The sequence below is a fragment of the Chironomus tepperi genome, unplaced genomic scaffold, assembly GCF_022539635.2.
Source record: "Chironomus tepperi strain 1889 unplaced genomic scaffold, CSIRO-AGI_Ctep_v1 contig_85, whole genome shotgun sequence".
In the NCBI taxonomy this organism is placed as follows: domain Eukaryota; kingdom Metazoa; phylum Arthropoda; class Insecta; order Diptera; family Chironomidae; genus Chironomus; species Chironomus tepperi.
The window spans coordinates 7,613,396-7,630,582 of NW_027226207.1; the positions used below are offsets into that span (position 1 = coordinate 7,613,396).

Here is a 17,187-nt window from a genome sequence, read left to right on the forward strand (position 1 = left end):
CGGCTATGAGCCGTAGTGGTGTTTTTGTAGAAAAATAAATGCTTGCGTATTACTGACCTAGTACCTCATTTGAAACCAATTTCTTAAGTCATAACATAGAATATAGAATAATTAAATTATTTATATCCGAGAAATTATCCCCTTAGGTAGTTTCTTTGAAAATTATGGATAATGTTATGAATTTACTGCATTTGCTACAATTGCTTCAAGACATACAAGACATGAACATATTCTAGACTTAATCCAATTCTACATAAATTCTTTCACTACTTTCTATTCTCCCATAAATTCCCACAATTTAAAATACAAAAATTCCCCATTCAAAACTTAAAATTCATGACTTACACTACTTCATTACAAAATTGAACGATATTTCACTTAATCATACAATATATTCTAGTGGATTTGAAATTTATTGCATGAATATTAAATCTAAAAGCCGATTAAAATTTTCAACAAACTCTTCATTTATTCCCAATTCCAACCCATATTCGTGTGAAATTATCACAAGAACGTACAGCAATTATTTGATCAATTGAAGCATAAAAAGAAATATTTATAGAGTGATAGCGGCATAAATCATAAATTTATGTGCGTAAATACAATAAAAACCCCTTAAAGTGATTTACAACAATTTACTTTAAATTCAATCAGCACAACGCATATGGAGAAATTCCCTTTCCTCGTTCCTATACGGCTGTAATAGATATTTACAAAAGAGTGATCTTGTTATTGAGCCATTTGGATTTTCATTTTTCGCAGTTCAATTACGACGTTAAGAAATCTCTGAACGTAAGTGAACGCAAATATCGCTAAGTCAGAACTTCAAAGACATGAATATAATTATTTTTTTTTTTGTTCATCCACAATACATTCGTACCAAGACTCTTTTTTTTCCTCATCTCGTCTTACAAACATTTGTATATTTTTAGATAAAATAGACTAAAAGAGTTAATCCAAATGAGAGGAAAAACTTGTACGTAAGAAGATATTTTCTTTTCTTTTTTTTCGAGGTATGGAAATTCATCCGCTGACTGCCTGCCGATATAATCGTATACAATTTCAAAATATATGGCTTATGACTCACGTTGATCTCGATTTTTCTTTTTTTAAGGTTTTTAGATGAAAAAAGTGAGACAAAATATTGAAATTCTGGTGGTTTTGCATTGTTTTTAGTAGGATTCGAACCTGAGCCGTCAGACTGCATTTCCTGCATCTTAGTCTTCGACTATATCTCATAGTTTGTCCAAGACTGAAGGCCTGTAGTTTTAAAATAATCTTAGTTTTTACTTAGAAATTTACATTAAAGTTTTTACCGATTTTTCAAAATTCAAACTCTAAAAATGTCGGTCACAAAAATTTACTCACTTCGAAAAGTTTTTATTGAATATTTCAATCAATACAACGATTTATTACATAATAAATGCATAAAATGATAATAAAACATGGCAACAGTTCATTCACATTCAATTCCCTAAGTAAAATTCATAAACTAGAGTCATTTGAAGTAAAAATCTAATATCCAAGCCAATAACAAGCAATTCAAAAAAGTAAATATCCATAAATTCGAATTTCCTCCTCAAAAAAAGAAACCTCATGGAAACACCGAAAAATAAAAATTAAGTACTGTGCTGTATAAAAATTAATTCATTAAACAGGAAGAAGAATCGAAATTTGTTATACAGTAAATTTACTTTCACTGCCCGCATAAATGAATATAAGTCAATGCCCATCAAACTCAAGAGAACGGAAATCATTTCAGGAATAATAAACAAAAAGAGAAGTCCACAAAATTGATCTCTCTAGTCACAGATGCATAAAAAATGCATATTGAGTCTTAATGTCTGATTAAATCATATTAAATAATCTCATCTCGTCGACTTATTTTCTCTCAGATTGTTTTTTTGTCTAGCGATGCACTTAAAAAAGTGTTACAATTTGCAGTTTGACAGAAATGAATATAAATAGACATGCATGGCTTAATATGAAGGAAAAAATTACAAAAGTCCTCGTGTTATTGTTCGAGGGACTTAAGCGCATTTTTGTCCCAGCAATCAGTAATTGATTAATAAGTCACTTCCAGACCTAAAATTCATGATCCAGTAAGATCCAGGTCACTTCCAGACCTAAAAAACAAAATCCAGTAAGATCCAGGTCACTTCTAGGCCTAAAATTCAAGATCCAGTAAGATCCAGATCATTTTCAGACCTAAAAAAAATCCAGTAAGATCCAGGACACTTCTAGACCCAAAAACAAGATCCAGTAAGGTCTAAGTCACTTCTGTCCGCTATGCAAAAAAAGATCGATAAGATTCGTTAAAGAAAGAATTCAAGAAATTAATTTTTAAAATATTAAGAATATTTTGAAATAACGTTTTTCTGAAATTTAAATTTTTTAACGGATTTGAAAATTTCAAAGCTTTTTCGCAAAAGTTTGTTTACATTTTGTACTGAAATATAAAATTCATTAATTTTCGTAATTATAGATCGTTTTAAGATTTTTAAAATACTTTGCGGCCAATAAAACAATGGAACTGATCTTTTAAAACCATTCCGAGCTCTCTACGATGTCTAGTTAAAAAGTTTTTCTTCGCCCGAACAGCCGAACAAAGTGACTTATTAAGCTACCTTTTTGAAAACAAGTTTCAAAAATGCGCTAAAAATCTACAGCATGCAATTACATTGTGAAGAAATTCTGAAATTTATTTTTCATGAATGAAAATAATAAAGTCGAAATGGATCAGGTTATGATTTATGCCAGGCTTTTTAATATTTTAATAATTCTTTATTGCACTTTATGCAGTTTATTATTGCTTCATGATTTTCTATCATCACATAAAACGGTATTTATTTTTGAATTTATGTTCATTTCCGTGAAAAAGTGGACGATGAGTATGCAGTTTGGGAAAAATTGTGGTTTATTATGGATTAAGGAAGCTTTGTGTTGTAGATTTTATAGGAAATCGGATCTTGCTGTTCTTTTGAAGTTTGTTTTGTGGTTTTTATGTTGAGTTACTGTCTAAAACTTAGAAAATTTTAAAATTAATCTCAAATATGGAAGCATCATTGACCTTGAATTGCATGTAAAATAATTCAAAATCTCAAAAGCCGTTAAAACGTATGATGAGTATGCAGTTTGGATGAAATGTGATTTATTATGGATTAAAGGAAATTTCCGTTGTAGATTCTATAGGAAGTCGGTCGATGCTGTTCGTTTGAAGCTTATTTTATGGTTTTTATGCTAAATTGCTGTTTAAAACTGAGAAAAATGAAGAATTAAAGTCAAATATGAAAGCATCATTGACCTTGGATTGCATTTAAAATAATTCAAAATCTCAAAAGCCGTTAAAACATGAAAAGCAATCTTCAAAGCCATAAAATCGCACAATTACCCACAAATACACTTAATCCACTCATCCTCAATGCCTCATAAACTTTATCTCAATTAAAAAAAATTCAATTTAATTTTCTCATACTGCCGCGGTGCTCCTTTCTTGTTAGCACAAATGATAAATTACATTCGAATACGAGCATGCAATTTGTAATCTGTTCACCTGAAAAACTGTATATTTGAGCATTTGATTTAATGACATTATATTCTCAATGAATACGATCATTCGCATTTGGCACGAGCATCGTCTGCGTTACTCTTAATTCACACATTTTATTCAAGTGTAATTCATTAAAAAAAAAAGAAACTGTTTTAGTCGAACAAGAGGGAGGCAGTGAGTGAGAAGACATACAGCACAGCACAAGTGAGTGCTGAAAATGATGTAAACAAAACAGAATGTAAACGCACACAGTGCGGCAATTAAATGGAAAATTTGCAATGAAAATTTTGCGCAGAATTCCTCAACGAAAACATCAAATGGGAAACCGAAGCTAAATATCTGGGAATGATAATCGACAAGAGAGTGACATTAAAGCAGCATGTAGAATATGTGACCAACAGAGCTCACACTGCACTAAGACTACTTTATCCCCTCATCAGCAGGAACTCACATCTCGACGTTCGAAACAAACTTCTCATCTACAAGTTAGCCGTGAGACCCATCTTCACATACGGCTGTCCAGCATATGAACGGATGGCAAAAACACATCTACAAAAACTACAAGTACTACAAAACAAATTCTTGAGAATTGTTCTCAACAAAACAAGATATGAAAGGATATCAGATCTACATACTGAAGCAAAAATACCCTCTATTGAGGACTACGTCGGAAAGTTGCAAGCGAATTTCAACACTCGTCTTGCGTCGCGAAACACCGAATAAACCACAACATAAATTAAAGCAAAACAATTTCAAAATAAAATCAAAAACTAAGTGATGAATGCGATAAGCCAGAATCCTTTAAAAATTTAAATACAAATAAAATGTATCCAAACTTTGTACATAATTAAGTTAAAAATTTAATGAATAAAAAGTTTATTTAAAAAAAAAAAAAAAAATTTGCGCAGAACTTGCTTCTATTATTTTTAAAAATAACGACTCTTCTCCTTTCTTAACGAAGCATAAAGCGTTTGACGAGTGAAGACAAAAAAAAAATGTGAATTCTTGAAAGGAAATTCTAATTAATATTCTTGCAATGTGATTGCCACTGCTGTTGGGAATTAATCAAAACTGATCACGTACAAATGGAGAGAGAAAAAGAAGCAACAAAGATTTTTTTTTCTTTATTACTTTGCCATTTAATGTTGAATTTGATCAAGGATGGGACGGCGGATACTTTATGATAAAATTGGAATAAATTATGGACAATTCCTGGATATTAAATAAATTAATGTTTGCGAATTGGAGAAAAGGTTAAAAATTGGATTCAATTTGAGTTTATTAAGTTAGATAATGTAATAGAATGTAAATGAAGAAATTGACTTTGAAGAAATTTGAAAGAAATTTGAAAAATATAAAATTGGTTTAAAAAATTAATTTTTTTTTAAATTAACTAGCAAATTTCATTTAATAAAATGTATAAATTTAGAATTGAACAAAAATAAAATTTGAACTTTTTAAATTTTCTTCAAATTATTAACATTATTTTCAAAGAAAAATTCAGATTTTTTAGTAAAATCTACAAGCACGGCCTTTAAAATCCTTATCAGAAAAATGCCGGTAATTAAAATTATTTAATAATAATCTACATATTTAATTATGTTTTAGAAATTTTTGTAGGTTAAGCTAATAAAAGATTTTTTTTTAGCATTATCAGTATTATTTTTCTTTTGTAAACATTTCGTTAAAATGTAACAAAATTGAAAATTGTCGATTTTGTATTATATATCTTTGATTTTTGATTTTTTCATACCAATAAGCTATTTGAAAAAATGTTGAACAATAATTAAATTTATGTATTAATATTTAAATTTCATTCCCTTGAGCTCATACTTAACAAGTTTTAAATATAACGATTTGATACTTTAAATTTAATAATCAGAAAACACAATTTTAATAGTTTGATAATTTAAATTTGATAAGTTAAAATTCAAATTTGAAAATTTTTAAATTGAATTAAAAATTTTTAAATTGAATTGAAAATATTAAATTGAATTGAAAATTTTTAAATTGAATTGAAAATTTTTAAATTAAATTGAAAATTAAAATTTAAAGTTTAGAAAATTAAAATTTAAAGTTTAGAAAATTAAATTTCAATAATTTTGAATTAATCATTCGAAAATATAATTTAAATAATTATTAAACTCATTATTAAATTAAAATTAAACTCTAATTATTAAAGAAATTAAAATTTTAAATTTTAAAGTTTTTTAATTTTAGTCTTTAAAATTACTAAATTTAAGTTTCCTCATTATTAAAATTTAATATTCAAAATATCAAATTTCAAAATTTGATCTTTTTTAAATTATCTAATTTCAAAAATGGAATATTTATATTTTAAGATTCTTAAACAAAAACTCAAATTACACAATTCAAAAATTCAATTTTGAAATTTGAAAACTTAATTTAAAATTCACAAAACGAATTTTTCAAAATTTTTCTAATTTCAAATTAAGAACTAAGCTATTAAAAAACTCAATTTCAATAAAAATTAAGAGAAAATTTATTTCAATTTTCAAATAATCATCACAGCCACTTTACGACTTTATGGAAAACTCCACAAACGATCTGTTCACCTTCAATTCTTTTCACACAGTGCCCCATCGTGAATCCTTCAAACAAAAATTTTCAATTTACCTAAAAATATTTTTATTAGAATTTTTAATTTCTTCAACTTTTCAAGTCAATTTATTATAAAGACACGTTTTGCACATCGACAATAGATTCTTTTTGAGAATATTTGCAATATTTAGTTAATTAAAAAATTTTATTGAACAAGTTTTCAGTTTCAAAAGTATTTTTAATGTTTACTTAAAGATCACGTTATGTTTAGCCGACAATAGAAAAGCATTTTCCTCGCAATTTTTTCAAAAAAAAAGAAAAAAGAAATTTCGCAAAAAAAAGGAACGAGAAAAATTGCTTGCATTAATCTTCGTTTCAACAGTAAATGAATATTTCGTTCCATTTGTATATTATTTTATTTAAGTAAACTTTGAAAAAAATTCTTTAAAATTTCAATATTTTTCAGGAGAAATGCAGCAATGCACAGAAACTGATGATGCTGATCATTGTGAAAATATATTGAGTATTTTTTTTTTATTTTTATTTTATTTTAAACAATGAGCAATTTTCCACTTAAATCCATTCCATTCCATTCCTGGCTACTGAATGTTCACTCTATGTATATACACAACCATAAATTCATTTACTTGCTTTCTAAATCTCATCGTGATTGAATTTATTTATGTTTAAAATAAATTGAGATCTTCTCATTTATTCTCATATTGCCACTAAATTATTTCTAAACTTAATCTTGACTCACTTTATATTTCATTCATAAATTGACTGAACCTTCAATTTAGTCTAAATTATTCTTAATTTTAATCCTTTTTGCACTGTTAAAATTCACTTATTTAATTCAATTTCCTTCACAAGGATCAACCGTGGTTGAATTAATCAGGATAATAAAGTATCTGATAAGACCCGGCAGTAACTACAAATTAACGTCTTAACGCTACGATCGATTCTCACATACTGAAATAATTTTTGAATTTTTCCTCATTCTCATATGCTTCATGCTGGCATACATGCGAATAATACAAATAAAACATGCGAAATCATCATAAACATGCGGTTGTTGAGGATCATTGAATTTTTCTATGAATTCAAGCTTTAAAATTTATGAAATCCTTAAAATCAGGTTAACAATATATAAAGAGACCTAACTTCATTCATAAAGTCCCCCAAAACCCCAAATCTACCCCAAAAATCCACTTTCTATCTTCCCTTCTACCGTCAACTCTCAAAACATCAAAATTCCCCATTAAACTCTCTAACGGCTTTTTAAAATTCAAATTATTGATACCAAAAATTCTCAACAGTGTACCCTACACAGCAAAACAGTGTTTGTTTGATTAATCAGTCTCAGTTGTTTTTGTGCTTTAGATCGATTAAGAATAAATAAAGTATTTTAAAAGAATTTTGCTTTCTTTGTTGGAATTAAGTGATAATAAAAAAATGAAAATATTAATTCTACTTGCTACATTTTTTGTAATTTCCAACGCTCATCATCCGTTATCTGATGATGTGAGTATTGAATTGTCATATTTGCGTCTTACTTACTAATTGAATTAATCATTTTGTTCTAAATTTTTTGTTTAGTTTATCAATTTAATCAATAGTAAGGCGACGACATGGAAGGCTGGACGTAATTTTCATGAAGATACAGACATTAAGTTCTTAAAAGGATTAATGGGAGTTCATCCAGGTAAACAAATATAAATAATGCTCAAAAATTCCTTTGTTGACGCCATTTTCCCTTTCTGGATCTATTTTTTCCTACAGATAGCTCACATTTCCGCTTGCCAGAATTAGTCCATGACATTGGAAACATCGAGTCACTTCCGGATAATTTTGATGCTCGAGTTCAATGGCCTAATTGCCCTACAATCGGTGAAATTCGTGATCAAGGAAGTTGTGGATCATGCTGGGCATTCGGTGCTGCAGAAGCTATGAGTGATCGTTGGTGTATCCATTCAAATGCTACACAGCATTTCCACTTCTCGAGTGAGCATTTAGTTAGCTGCTGTCACACTTGTGGATTTGGATGTAATGGTGGATTTCCAGGTAATAAGATATTTGATTAAATTAAGTGAGAATTTGATGATAATTGTGGAATATCTTAGGATCTGCTTGGTCATATTGGGTACGCAAAGGAATTGTAAGCGGTGGTCCATACAACTCATCAATTGGCTGCCTTGTAAGTACTTTTAATCATCATTTCAATTGATAAGCAATGACTAATGTTATGTATTACTATTCCAGCCATACGAAATTGCACCATGTGAACATCACGTCAATGGAACTAGAATGCCATGCAGCGGAGAAGGAAAGACACCAAAATGCAACAACAAATGCTCAAACTCAGCATACAAAGTTGACTTTAAAGCCGATAAACATTTCGGAGCATCAAGTTACTCAGTCAAACGCGACGAAGATCAAATTCGTACTGAAATTTTCAAGAACGGACCAGTCGAAGCTGCATTCACAGTCTATGAAGATTTTGTCAACTACAAATCAGGTGTCTATAAGCACGTAGCTGGAAAGGCATTAGGTGGACATGCAATCAAGTTATTCGGATGGGGTGTTGAAGATGGAACCAAATTCTGGTGGGTTGCAAACAGCTGGAACTCCGATTGGGGTGATCATGGTACTTTCAAGATCTTGAGAGGCGAAGATCATTTGGGAATTGAAAGTGAAATTTCAGCTGGAATTCCAAAAGTTTAAATTATTTGAGGCTTATCAATTTAGTTTACATTCTATTTAACCTTCCTGGTTGTTCATTTCTTTCCCAATACGTTTGATTCACAAAGAACAATAATGCGATTTTATGTCTATTTTTTTATTATTAATCATGTTTTAATTACAATAAAAGTCTGATAATGTAGAGTATATGACGTTGTGCTGTTACGAATTGAATAATAAAGTGATAATGATGACTAAATGAGTTTTTTGATTCCGAAAATTGTGAAACTTGTCAATATTTTTGATTTCAGAATGTTTTGTATGCATTAAAGTCAGCATAATTGCTTGTAGCCTGGATTTAATTGCAAATAGGTAGAAACAGCACATAGATACAATGACATGGATTGATTGATTTGATGACTCATTGCTTTGTTGTTGATGTATAAACAGTTGTGTCGATAGCTGGAAAATTATCGAAAAGTCATCAAAGTTGTCAGTCATGGATTAACTATTTGGATCTGTTTCTTATAAAACTATGTAGATATGACATGCAAATTTGATGACTCAAGTTGATGATCAATTCAAAACCCCTGATTGTTATGCAACCTTAATAATACAAACTTTATTTTTGATATATGCTGGTTATTCCTTAAACAATGACAAATCAACTTTAGGTAAATCTGAACATTTAACACGATTCTGATTCAATAAAAATGGATTTTCGGGGACAGTGAAGATGTTTCTAGTATTGTCACAAACTATCCGCAAGAAGCTAGACTTCCTTATTTCGGCCAATTGATTTGGAGTGAATCTGACTACGGGATTGTTATGTTCAAACCAAAAACGATCACCAGTTCTAAATGCTTTTAATTGTTCTTTTAAGATGCAGGCGTAAGTAAATCCAATTTCGGTTTCCGGTCCTATTGGGTTTTCAAGTAATGAACCTACATTCAGATCCTTTAAATAAATTAATGATTGTTAATTGATAGCTTTATTCTAATTTAAAGTCATACTTACAACATCATCAACATGTGCATAAACTATTTTTAATTTTGCAATGTTCTTTCCAATAATATGATCTTTAAAGTCCTTCCATTCCGTTGCCCTCGGAAGTCCACAAAACTCCCTTAAATCATTGTAACTAGGAAGTCCATGATCGCGGCCTCTCTGGATGTCTAAAGCGGTTAAATCACTTCCAACTTTCTTATCAAATTTGAATAAAAATGAACGAACTTCAGGATCGAAGCTTTCATCATAATCTTCAGCTGGTTGAGACATCAATCCGCGCAGTAAACCATCAAAGTTACCTATTTCTTCGATGATATGTGGACGGAAATAATAGTCAGACATTCTTAGTTCTTTTTCAATATCTCCGGATTCAGACACGATTCTGTAAATTTAAAAGATTTTAGTAACGATCATACCCGGAGGGGATTGGGTTGGGTTTGGTGATTTAGCCCTCCTGGATCATGCATTTAGTAAGAACTAACCTCAAATTCCCATTGATATCTGTGTGAAATAATCGAAATACTCCAGCCGAAAACTCATTGTATATACCTGAATCTAAGGTATCATTGTAATTATTGATATATTCACTTCCGGACGGTTGATATTCAATACCATTTGATTTGATGGTTTCTTCATCTAAGACTGAAGAGAACCATTCATAGAAGGCGATATATTGGAATTGAGCAATGTTGATGCGTCTTGCTTCCTGGAATAAAGTCTTATCTGGCCATTGCGGATTTACTTTTTTCAGTTCCATAGCAAGGCGATTGTGTTCTCGGACAAAAAGAATCTGAATAACTGATAGTGCTGGAGTCTGATTGATACTATTATCACCACTAGTGTAGCAAGTCTGGGTTGCATTATCATTGAAACAGACATCTTTAGTGTTTTTCTCCTGCGTTGGCCATGTTGTGTCACGTCGTTTATCCATCTTTAATTGTCCATCTTTAAATGTCCGTGTATTTCTAACATTTTTCTTATCAACACCATAAACATTCGATAAATCCAAACTTGATGTTGCTTTATTTATTTGATCAGCAGGTGCTTTTGGTTCTTTTTTATTACATTTCATGTCATAATTTGTGACTGATCTCATAAAGTTTAAGCATTTCATTCCTTCATGAATTTCATCAGTTTCAGGAATCGGGATGTAAAAGCAGCCTTCATCACGATCACTATCAAGCTGCATATTTTCATTGCAGCATCCACGCTTTTTGTCAACTCTCAAAACATGAGTTATACCATGAGCAATAAATTGGACAAAGTGCACAAAGGCTTGCGTATATTTTTGATTTGGGGTTTTTATGTCTTTGAAGACTTCAAGTGATACTTTTCTAGCGCTTGGCAGTTCTGCTCCAGTCACTGATTTTGGTGGTTGAGAAATTCCATCTGCATACCTTGCCTTCATGAGTCGTTTAAGTTTTGTGTTTGCAGCACCATAAAATGGATTTTTTAGGTTGTTGCATCTGTTGTTATATAGACGATATTTTGATGTGCGTGGACATTTTATGCGTCGGGTAAGTGTTTCGCAATACTCTGCAAAAAAATGGAATTAGACTAAGATATTGTTGGACTATGTTTTAAACCCTAACAGGCAAAGCGATCACTTTTAGGTCCCACAGTGGTATTTCCTCTATGCCTGTTAGGAAAAGAATCCTTACCTGCTCGTTGCTGATTACCAGCCGCCAATGATTGATGATATCCAATCCAAACAGCAATTAATGCTAGCAAGACTAAGACCTTCATTCTATAAATAGTAAAAGAACTATGTCTTGTTCTATTGCATTGCGTGCCGTTTATAAATGAAAATATTAGTTTATCACTTCCGGAAATTAATACAAAGTAACTAAAATCAGTTAACTTCACTAAAGTAATTAATAAAGTTTATCATAATGCATTGTTACATAAAGTACATTTACATTGTATAATACATTGTGTTATAAGAACTGGACGATGTGTTCGGTAAAAGATGGCGTGGTCGCCGTATTAACAGTAAGGCGATAAGTTGTCCTGACAGCTCCACGACGACTGGTCTCAATCCATTAATTTGGCGAATAAATCTAGTTCCGCTTGGGAGAAATTGTTGATTTTATGCTGTGTAATGAGCATTGGACAGAGAATGAAGGTTTAAGTGTGCTTTGTTCCACGATTCCAAACAATCCTCGATAGCTCTTTGGTAGAAGCATGTAACTGGAATTCTTTGGACGGGGATTCGAGTCCCACTCGAGCATTGCTGTGAGGAAGTGTGCTTTCGATCTCTTGAACCTTGGAAATAGTAAGGTTTCGAACTTAAAGAATCTACGACAAGTTCAACATTCTAATCTCATCCAGGTCAGTTGGCGTTTCCTCACGATCTGATTCTAAACTTCCTGGATGAATCTTCGCAAACTGTAACTTCCTGTGACGCAATCTTGAGAGTTGATAAATTGAGGAATTACTTGTTAATTTTACAATTCCAATCACAATTTCCCACAAAAATGCACAGATACAAACAAGACAACATCCAAACCATATGACAAATCCAAATTCCAAGTTGTTAAACTGCAAAATTGCCCAATTTTTGTCAGTGACTTTATATTTTCTGGAATTTTTACAATTTGTTATCATAAAGTCAAGGATGCCTGCTGGAATACACTGCTGAGTGACTTTGTTGATACTTGTGTACAAATAATTATTTTTCAGCATCATAGTTCCATAATTAGCTGTATGATGAATATAATCCGGTAATACATGCCATTTTACTTTGTATCTGGAATAAGCTAAGTTGAGTGCATTAACAGAAACAATCATTGCAATTTTAGCTGATGAGTTTTGAGCTTGAGACCACATTAAGGTAAGGATTTCTTTAGAATTTCGGAAGCTTACATTTGGCCTGTAAATAATTGAATAGAATTTAGTTGGAGTTTTGTGATAAATAACAGTCAAATATTTTTTGAAATTTAACGATCAAAAAGAATTTAAATCTTTGTCGAGGGGAAGTTTTTTGGAGTTTTTTGTAAATAAATTGAAAAATTCGGAAAAAAATTATTAATTTAAGCATTTAAAGTTAGTTTTAAGCTGTTTGATCAAGTTATTAGTCAATAACTAAATAAAACGGATCTTTATGATGTCTGGTTGCTGTGATCTCGCGCTTTACACAGCCAGCAAACCGAAAAAAGTGAAATTAAAACAATAAATACATAAAAAGTAAGTTTCAGACTTACCAATCCATAATTTCATCATTAAGTAGCGTATAAAAAATATCAGGATCATAATCGGTAAGAACTGTGTAATTTCTGTTCTTTAAATCCTCAATAGTCATCGGTGGTGGACGTCGCGGCTCACTTGTCATAAATTCAAACAATTTACTTTGATAACATGTACGAAAAATCAAACAGAAAAAGATAAATAAGGTAAGAATAAACCTCGGCATGTGTCTAATAGGCAGCTTGAATTGACTTATTCCAAAAAATGTGCTAATGACATTCAATACTGGAGTTTTGACATCATCACCGAATATCCTTTGCCGGAAAAACTTTGGCATTCGTTTGATTGCAAATATAGCAACAAAACATGCAACGAATGTAATATGTAAGTACTTCCATGTTGCACTATCAAACGGCAATAAGAGCTTCTCATATGATGTATATAATTCACCAGGTGTAGCAATAATAACATCTTGATCAGCTGAAAATGTTACTGTTGAGTGATGTTCAAAGATAAATTTTGAATATCTCGCCAAGAATATGGATGCATCACTATCATTAGCAATAAGGACATCACTCATTGGTTGAAAATTTAATTTGATTGATGACATTTTGAAAAGTTCTGTGATAATTCCGCCAATTTTCAAAATTTTATTGTCACTGTAATCTGCCCAACAAGTTCCAAGTTGTTCAGTTACAAAACCCAATTTCAAAGGACATCCGTAAAAGTTTTGGAAATGTTCATGATTTTCCAATTTTTTGTTCCATTTTTGTGTGGCTCTATTAAATGAATTTAGAAGAATGACCTGTGGCTCATTACATGCCTCATCTGTGAAATATTCAATTGCTCCAAGATGTACAAAATTAGTCTCGATGATGAATAGAACTTCATACCAATCGATTGCTGCATAGCGTGGACCAATCTTCTTAGATACAATAAGTCTATCAATGCCGAACCTTATGAAATCAAGCTCACAATTCTCGACCAGGAATATAAATTTCAACTTTGTTGGAAAGTGATTAAGCAGGTCGGGCTTTTGTGCTGTAAAGTAAGCTTCACATGAATCTACAAAGAATAAAACTGAAGAATTAACCATCGGCTTATGTCGAAATGACCTCATTTTCCAATGATCGATCTTATATGAAGTCAATTCATCCAGCACTGCTAGAATTTCATCATAAGTCGAACTTAATATTCCATCAATCTTTTGAACTATTTTGATGTCAAACTGGATTTTATTCTGTACATAAAATGCATCAACAACATCAAAGAAAGCTTTGGAAATGCTTGAATCATTTCTTATAGGCTTCAAGCTTTGTCCACAAGCCACAGCACAGATTAATGAGAATTGAATAAATCTCAAAAAATTCATTATTAAACTTCTAGTTTCTTTCAAATGACGGCGACTACTAATAAAAATAGCACTGCTGTCTTGAAAAAATGAAGTTAATATATGTAATTAAAAAGAAAACATTGTGTTTTATATTCTTATCAAGACTATAACACAACAGTTTCTTGCTAAGCAGTTGAGTTGTAGTTAAATGCTTTTATGAAGTAATGTGACAAGTATTTGGATTGATAACTTTGAAGGTCATCGTTTCGAATCCTATAATTTTCAATTGTGGGTTTTTCAGAAGTTTAGATGGCTTAGTGACTTATTTGAAAGGCGCAGGAATTAGAAATTGTCAAAAATGCGGCTCCAGGCAAGATTGATTCTGGCTCCATGCTTGATTCGGTAAAAACCGCCTCTGCCTCAAGTCAGAGTTCATTATACCTGGATTTGAATTAGGTTTATCCGATCGGCACATATTCAAATTCAAAGCGGCAGTGACAGGCACTTGATGAAAGAACTACATTTGTCAGAAGGCTTCCACGGAAGCAACCAAATTTGCCAAGTGGATTTGAGCATACTGCCGCTTCGTCGTCATGATGGCAACATTGCAATATGCGCCGCTGTGTAGATTGATTTTTGAGCTCAGTTCAACGTTGGATTTGGAAAAGAGCCAGTCACTTGCAGTGTCTCGAAATCGGAACAAGCCCTCTAGTTGAAACGTACCAGTTAATACCTACTTGAAAAATGTATTACTGATCTGATCTAACAAAGATACACGAAAATAGTGTAATTCTAATGTTTTATAACATTCATGCAGACAGCTTAATAGATTAATTTTACTTTTATCAGTCACTTTCATGACACACATACTAGCTATTTACGGTGAACGAACTGTATTTATAGGAATGGTTGCTATCGGACAAACTAGCAAGTTTCAGGAAAATATTCTATAGACTTTATGCTTGCTTTTTGATTATTTTATTATTTATTTCTAGTGAATAAAAATTACAATTAAAATCGTACGATTGAAATCGAAATCAAAAAAATTGCATTGAAAAAATCGTACGATTGAAATCATAATTTAAATTCAATTTCAATTACAATTATGATCGTAGGATTTAAATTATTGCGATTGAATCGTGTTAATTTCGATCTTTTTTTACGATCGAAATTAAACGATTCAATCCTAAAATTGGGATCGAAATTGATTGTATGAAAATTTTTTTGTGGGTAATGATTATGATTAATTTTGAAGGATATTGATACGGATTCTAGACTGTTGTTCTTTTGTGAATGTTGATGCATTTAATATTTATACTGGATCTGCTGGAACAGCTGAATTTTCTGCTGATTTGCTGATTCTTCTCTTGATTTTCATTGATTTTCAGCAGAATTCTCATTGCATTAGAAACTGAGTGCTTTTTGAATACAGTGATTTCATATTTTGGTTCAGTGAGGCTATTGATTTTTAAAGGAAGTAGCGGAAGTGCTTAGTTCCTGAGATCTGATCACATGCTTAAAAAGTCATGATTCGTCGAGAAATGAAATAAAAATATTTTTGGCAGTTCCAGCCAGTTGGACATAGCCAGTTATCATTAAGATTATTATATTTCACAAACAAATCAAAGGAATCGAGATTAAAAAACATTTGAACATAAAAAGTTGCTTTTTGGACGATTTACTTTATTCTATTCTGCTCTGGATCAAAGGTGGAACCGACTGAAGTGATTAAAAATTAGTCCAAAACGTTAAATATCCTGTATACTGATAGACACATGTTACATTATGCATAATCGATATCTTCCAATTAACGGCTGATTGATAACTGGTTATGTCCAACTGGCTGGAACTGCCAAAAATATTTTTATTTCATTTCTCGAAATGATAGTGTATCAGATCTCAGGAACTAAGCACTTCCGCTTTTATAAGCATCCTAAGCTCCATATAGCCTCACTGAACCAAAATATGAAATCACTGTATTCAAAAAGCACTCAGTTCCTAATAAAACAGCCAAAAGAATGAGAATTCTGCTGAAAATCAATGAAAATCAAGAGAAGAATCAGCAAATCAGCAGAAAATTCAGCTGTTCCAGCAGATCCAGTATAAATATTAAATGCATCAACATTCACAAAAGAACAACAGTCTAGAATCCGAATCAATATCCTTCAAAATTAATCATAATCATTACCCACAAAAAAAATTTCATACAATCAATTTCGATCCCAATTTTAGGATTGAATCGTTTAATTTCGATCGTAAAAAAGATCGAAATTAACACGATTCAATCGCAATAATTTAAATCCTACGATCATAATTGTAATTGAAATTGAATTTAAATTATGATTTCAATCGTACGATTTTTTCAATGCAATTTTTTTGATTTCGATTTCAATCGTACGATTTTAATTGTAATTTTTATTCACTATTTATTTCAGTAGTAAATGTCGATGCTGGGTTTTAATCCCAGAAATTATAATCCCAGATACAAAATTAATACACAACCAAAATATAAGTCCAGAACATAATGCTAATTGCATTATAATCTGCACGTGTAGTTCATAAGGCCACATACATTTACTCCTGGACTTATGTTTGTTCAGTGCAATTATAAGTCCACGTACAATTACTCCTGGGATTATTATCTCTTCGTGCAATTTAAGCCCAGAAAATTTTTCAATTCTGGACTTATTATCCTGATGTGTATTTGAAGCTTTTGATTTTTTTCCTTGAAAAATCTTATTAAAATTTACGAAAAGAGTTATTTTTTAAATCTTAACACTTTTTAAATACTTTCTTGGCTGGGGTGCACGAGGGCCCATTGCCGGGAATAGGGAATTGCACTTACTTACGGCAACCATGTTCCTAT

At 31.2% G+C, this 17,187-nt stretch overlaps 4 protein-coding genes across 5 annotated transcripts in view; 1 reads left to right on the forward strand and 3 right to left on the reverse strand.

The window, feature by feature from the left end:
- LOC139086250 (fibroblast growth factor receptor homolog 1-like) overlaps positions 1-7,070 on the reverse strand; it is a 40,614-nt gene extending 33,544 nt beyond the window's left edge. For both annotated transcript variants that reach the window (XM_070634643.1, XM_070634644.1), the window contains exon 1: positions 6,873-7,070. The gene's annotated coding sequence lies outside the window, so the exon portion shown is untranslated. The remainder of the gene's footprint in view (positions 1-6,872) is intronic.
- Positions 7,071-7,459: 389 nt separating this feature from the next.
- Positions 7,460-9,053, forward strand: CtsB (Cathepsin B). The gene is made up of 5 exons (XM_070634630.1): positions 7,460-7,636; positions 7,712-7,817; positions 7,895-8,176; positions 8,236-8,309; positions 8,375-9,053. Exons 1-5 carry the CDS (start codon positions 7,568-7,570, stop codon positions 8,834-8,836), a joined length of 993 nt encoding a protein of 330 aa, XP_070490731.1. The 5' UTR covers positions 7,460-7,567; the 3' UTR covers positions 8,837-9,053.
- A 383-nt stretch (positions 9,054-9,436) lies between these two features.
- Positions 9,437-14,330, reverse strand: LOC139086210 (peroxidase-like). Its single transcript, XM_070634589.1, has 7 exons — positions 13,882-14,330; positions 13,006-13,816; positions 11,722-12,674; positions 11,464-11,549; positions 10,285-11,338; positions 9,812-10,184; positions 9,437-9,751 (listed from the first exon to the last, which is right to left on the reverse strand). The coding sequence occupies exons 3-7, from the start codon at positions 11,733-11,735 to the stop codon at positions 9,437-9,439; spliced, it is 1,842 nt and encodes a 613-aa protein (XP_070490690.1). The 5' UTR covers positions 11,736-12,674; positions 13,006-13,816; positions 13,882-14,330.
- LOC139086532 (uncharacterized) lies at positions 12,101-17,179 on the reverse strand. Its single transcript, XM_070634997.1, has 3 exons — positions 17,167-17,179; positions 13,006-14,053; positions 12,101-12,674 (listed from the first exon to the last, which is right to left on the reverse strand). The coding sequence occupies exons 1-3, from the start codon at positions 17,177-17,179 to the stop codon at positions 12,101-12,103; spliced, it is 1,635 nt and encodes a 544-aa protein (XP_070491098.1).
- Between the last annotated feature and the right edge of the window lie 8 nt (positions 17,180-17,187).

Coding starts and splice junctions, on each gene's coding strand:
- CtsB (XM_070634630.1), top strand. CDS start 7,568: ATGAAAATATTAATTCTACTTGCTACATTTTTTGTAATTTCCAACGCT. Junction 8,177..8,235: donor ATGTAATGGTGGATTTCCAG/GTAATAAGATAT, acceptor GGAATATCTTAG/GATCTGCTTGGTCATATTGG. Junction 8,310..8,374: donor ACTCATCAATTGGCTGCCTT/GTAAGTACTTTT, acceptor TTACTATTCCAG/CCATACGAAATTGCACCATG.
- LOC139086532 (XM_070634997.1), bottom strand. Junction 12,675..13,005: donor AATGATGAAATTATGGATTG/GTAAGTCTGAAA, acceptor AATTATTTACAG/GCCAAATGTAAGCTTCCGAA.
- LOC139086210 (XM_070634589.1), bottom strand. Junction 11,339..11,463: donor TGGTAATCAGCAACGAGCAG/GTAAGGATTCTT, acceptor ATTTTTTTGCAG/AGTATTGCGAAACACTTACC. Junction 9,752..9,811: donor ATGCACATGTTGATGATGTT/GTAAGTATGACT, acceptor ATTTATTTAAAG/GATCTGAATGTAGGTTCATT.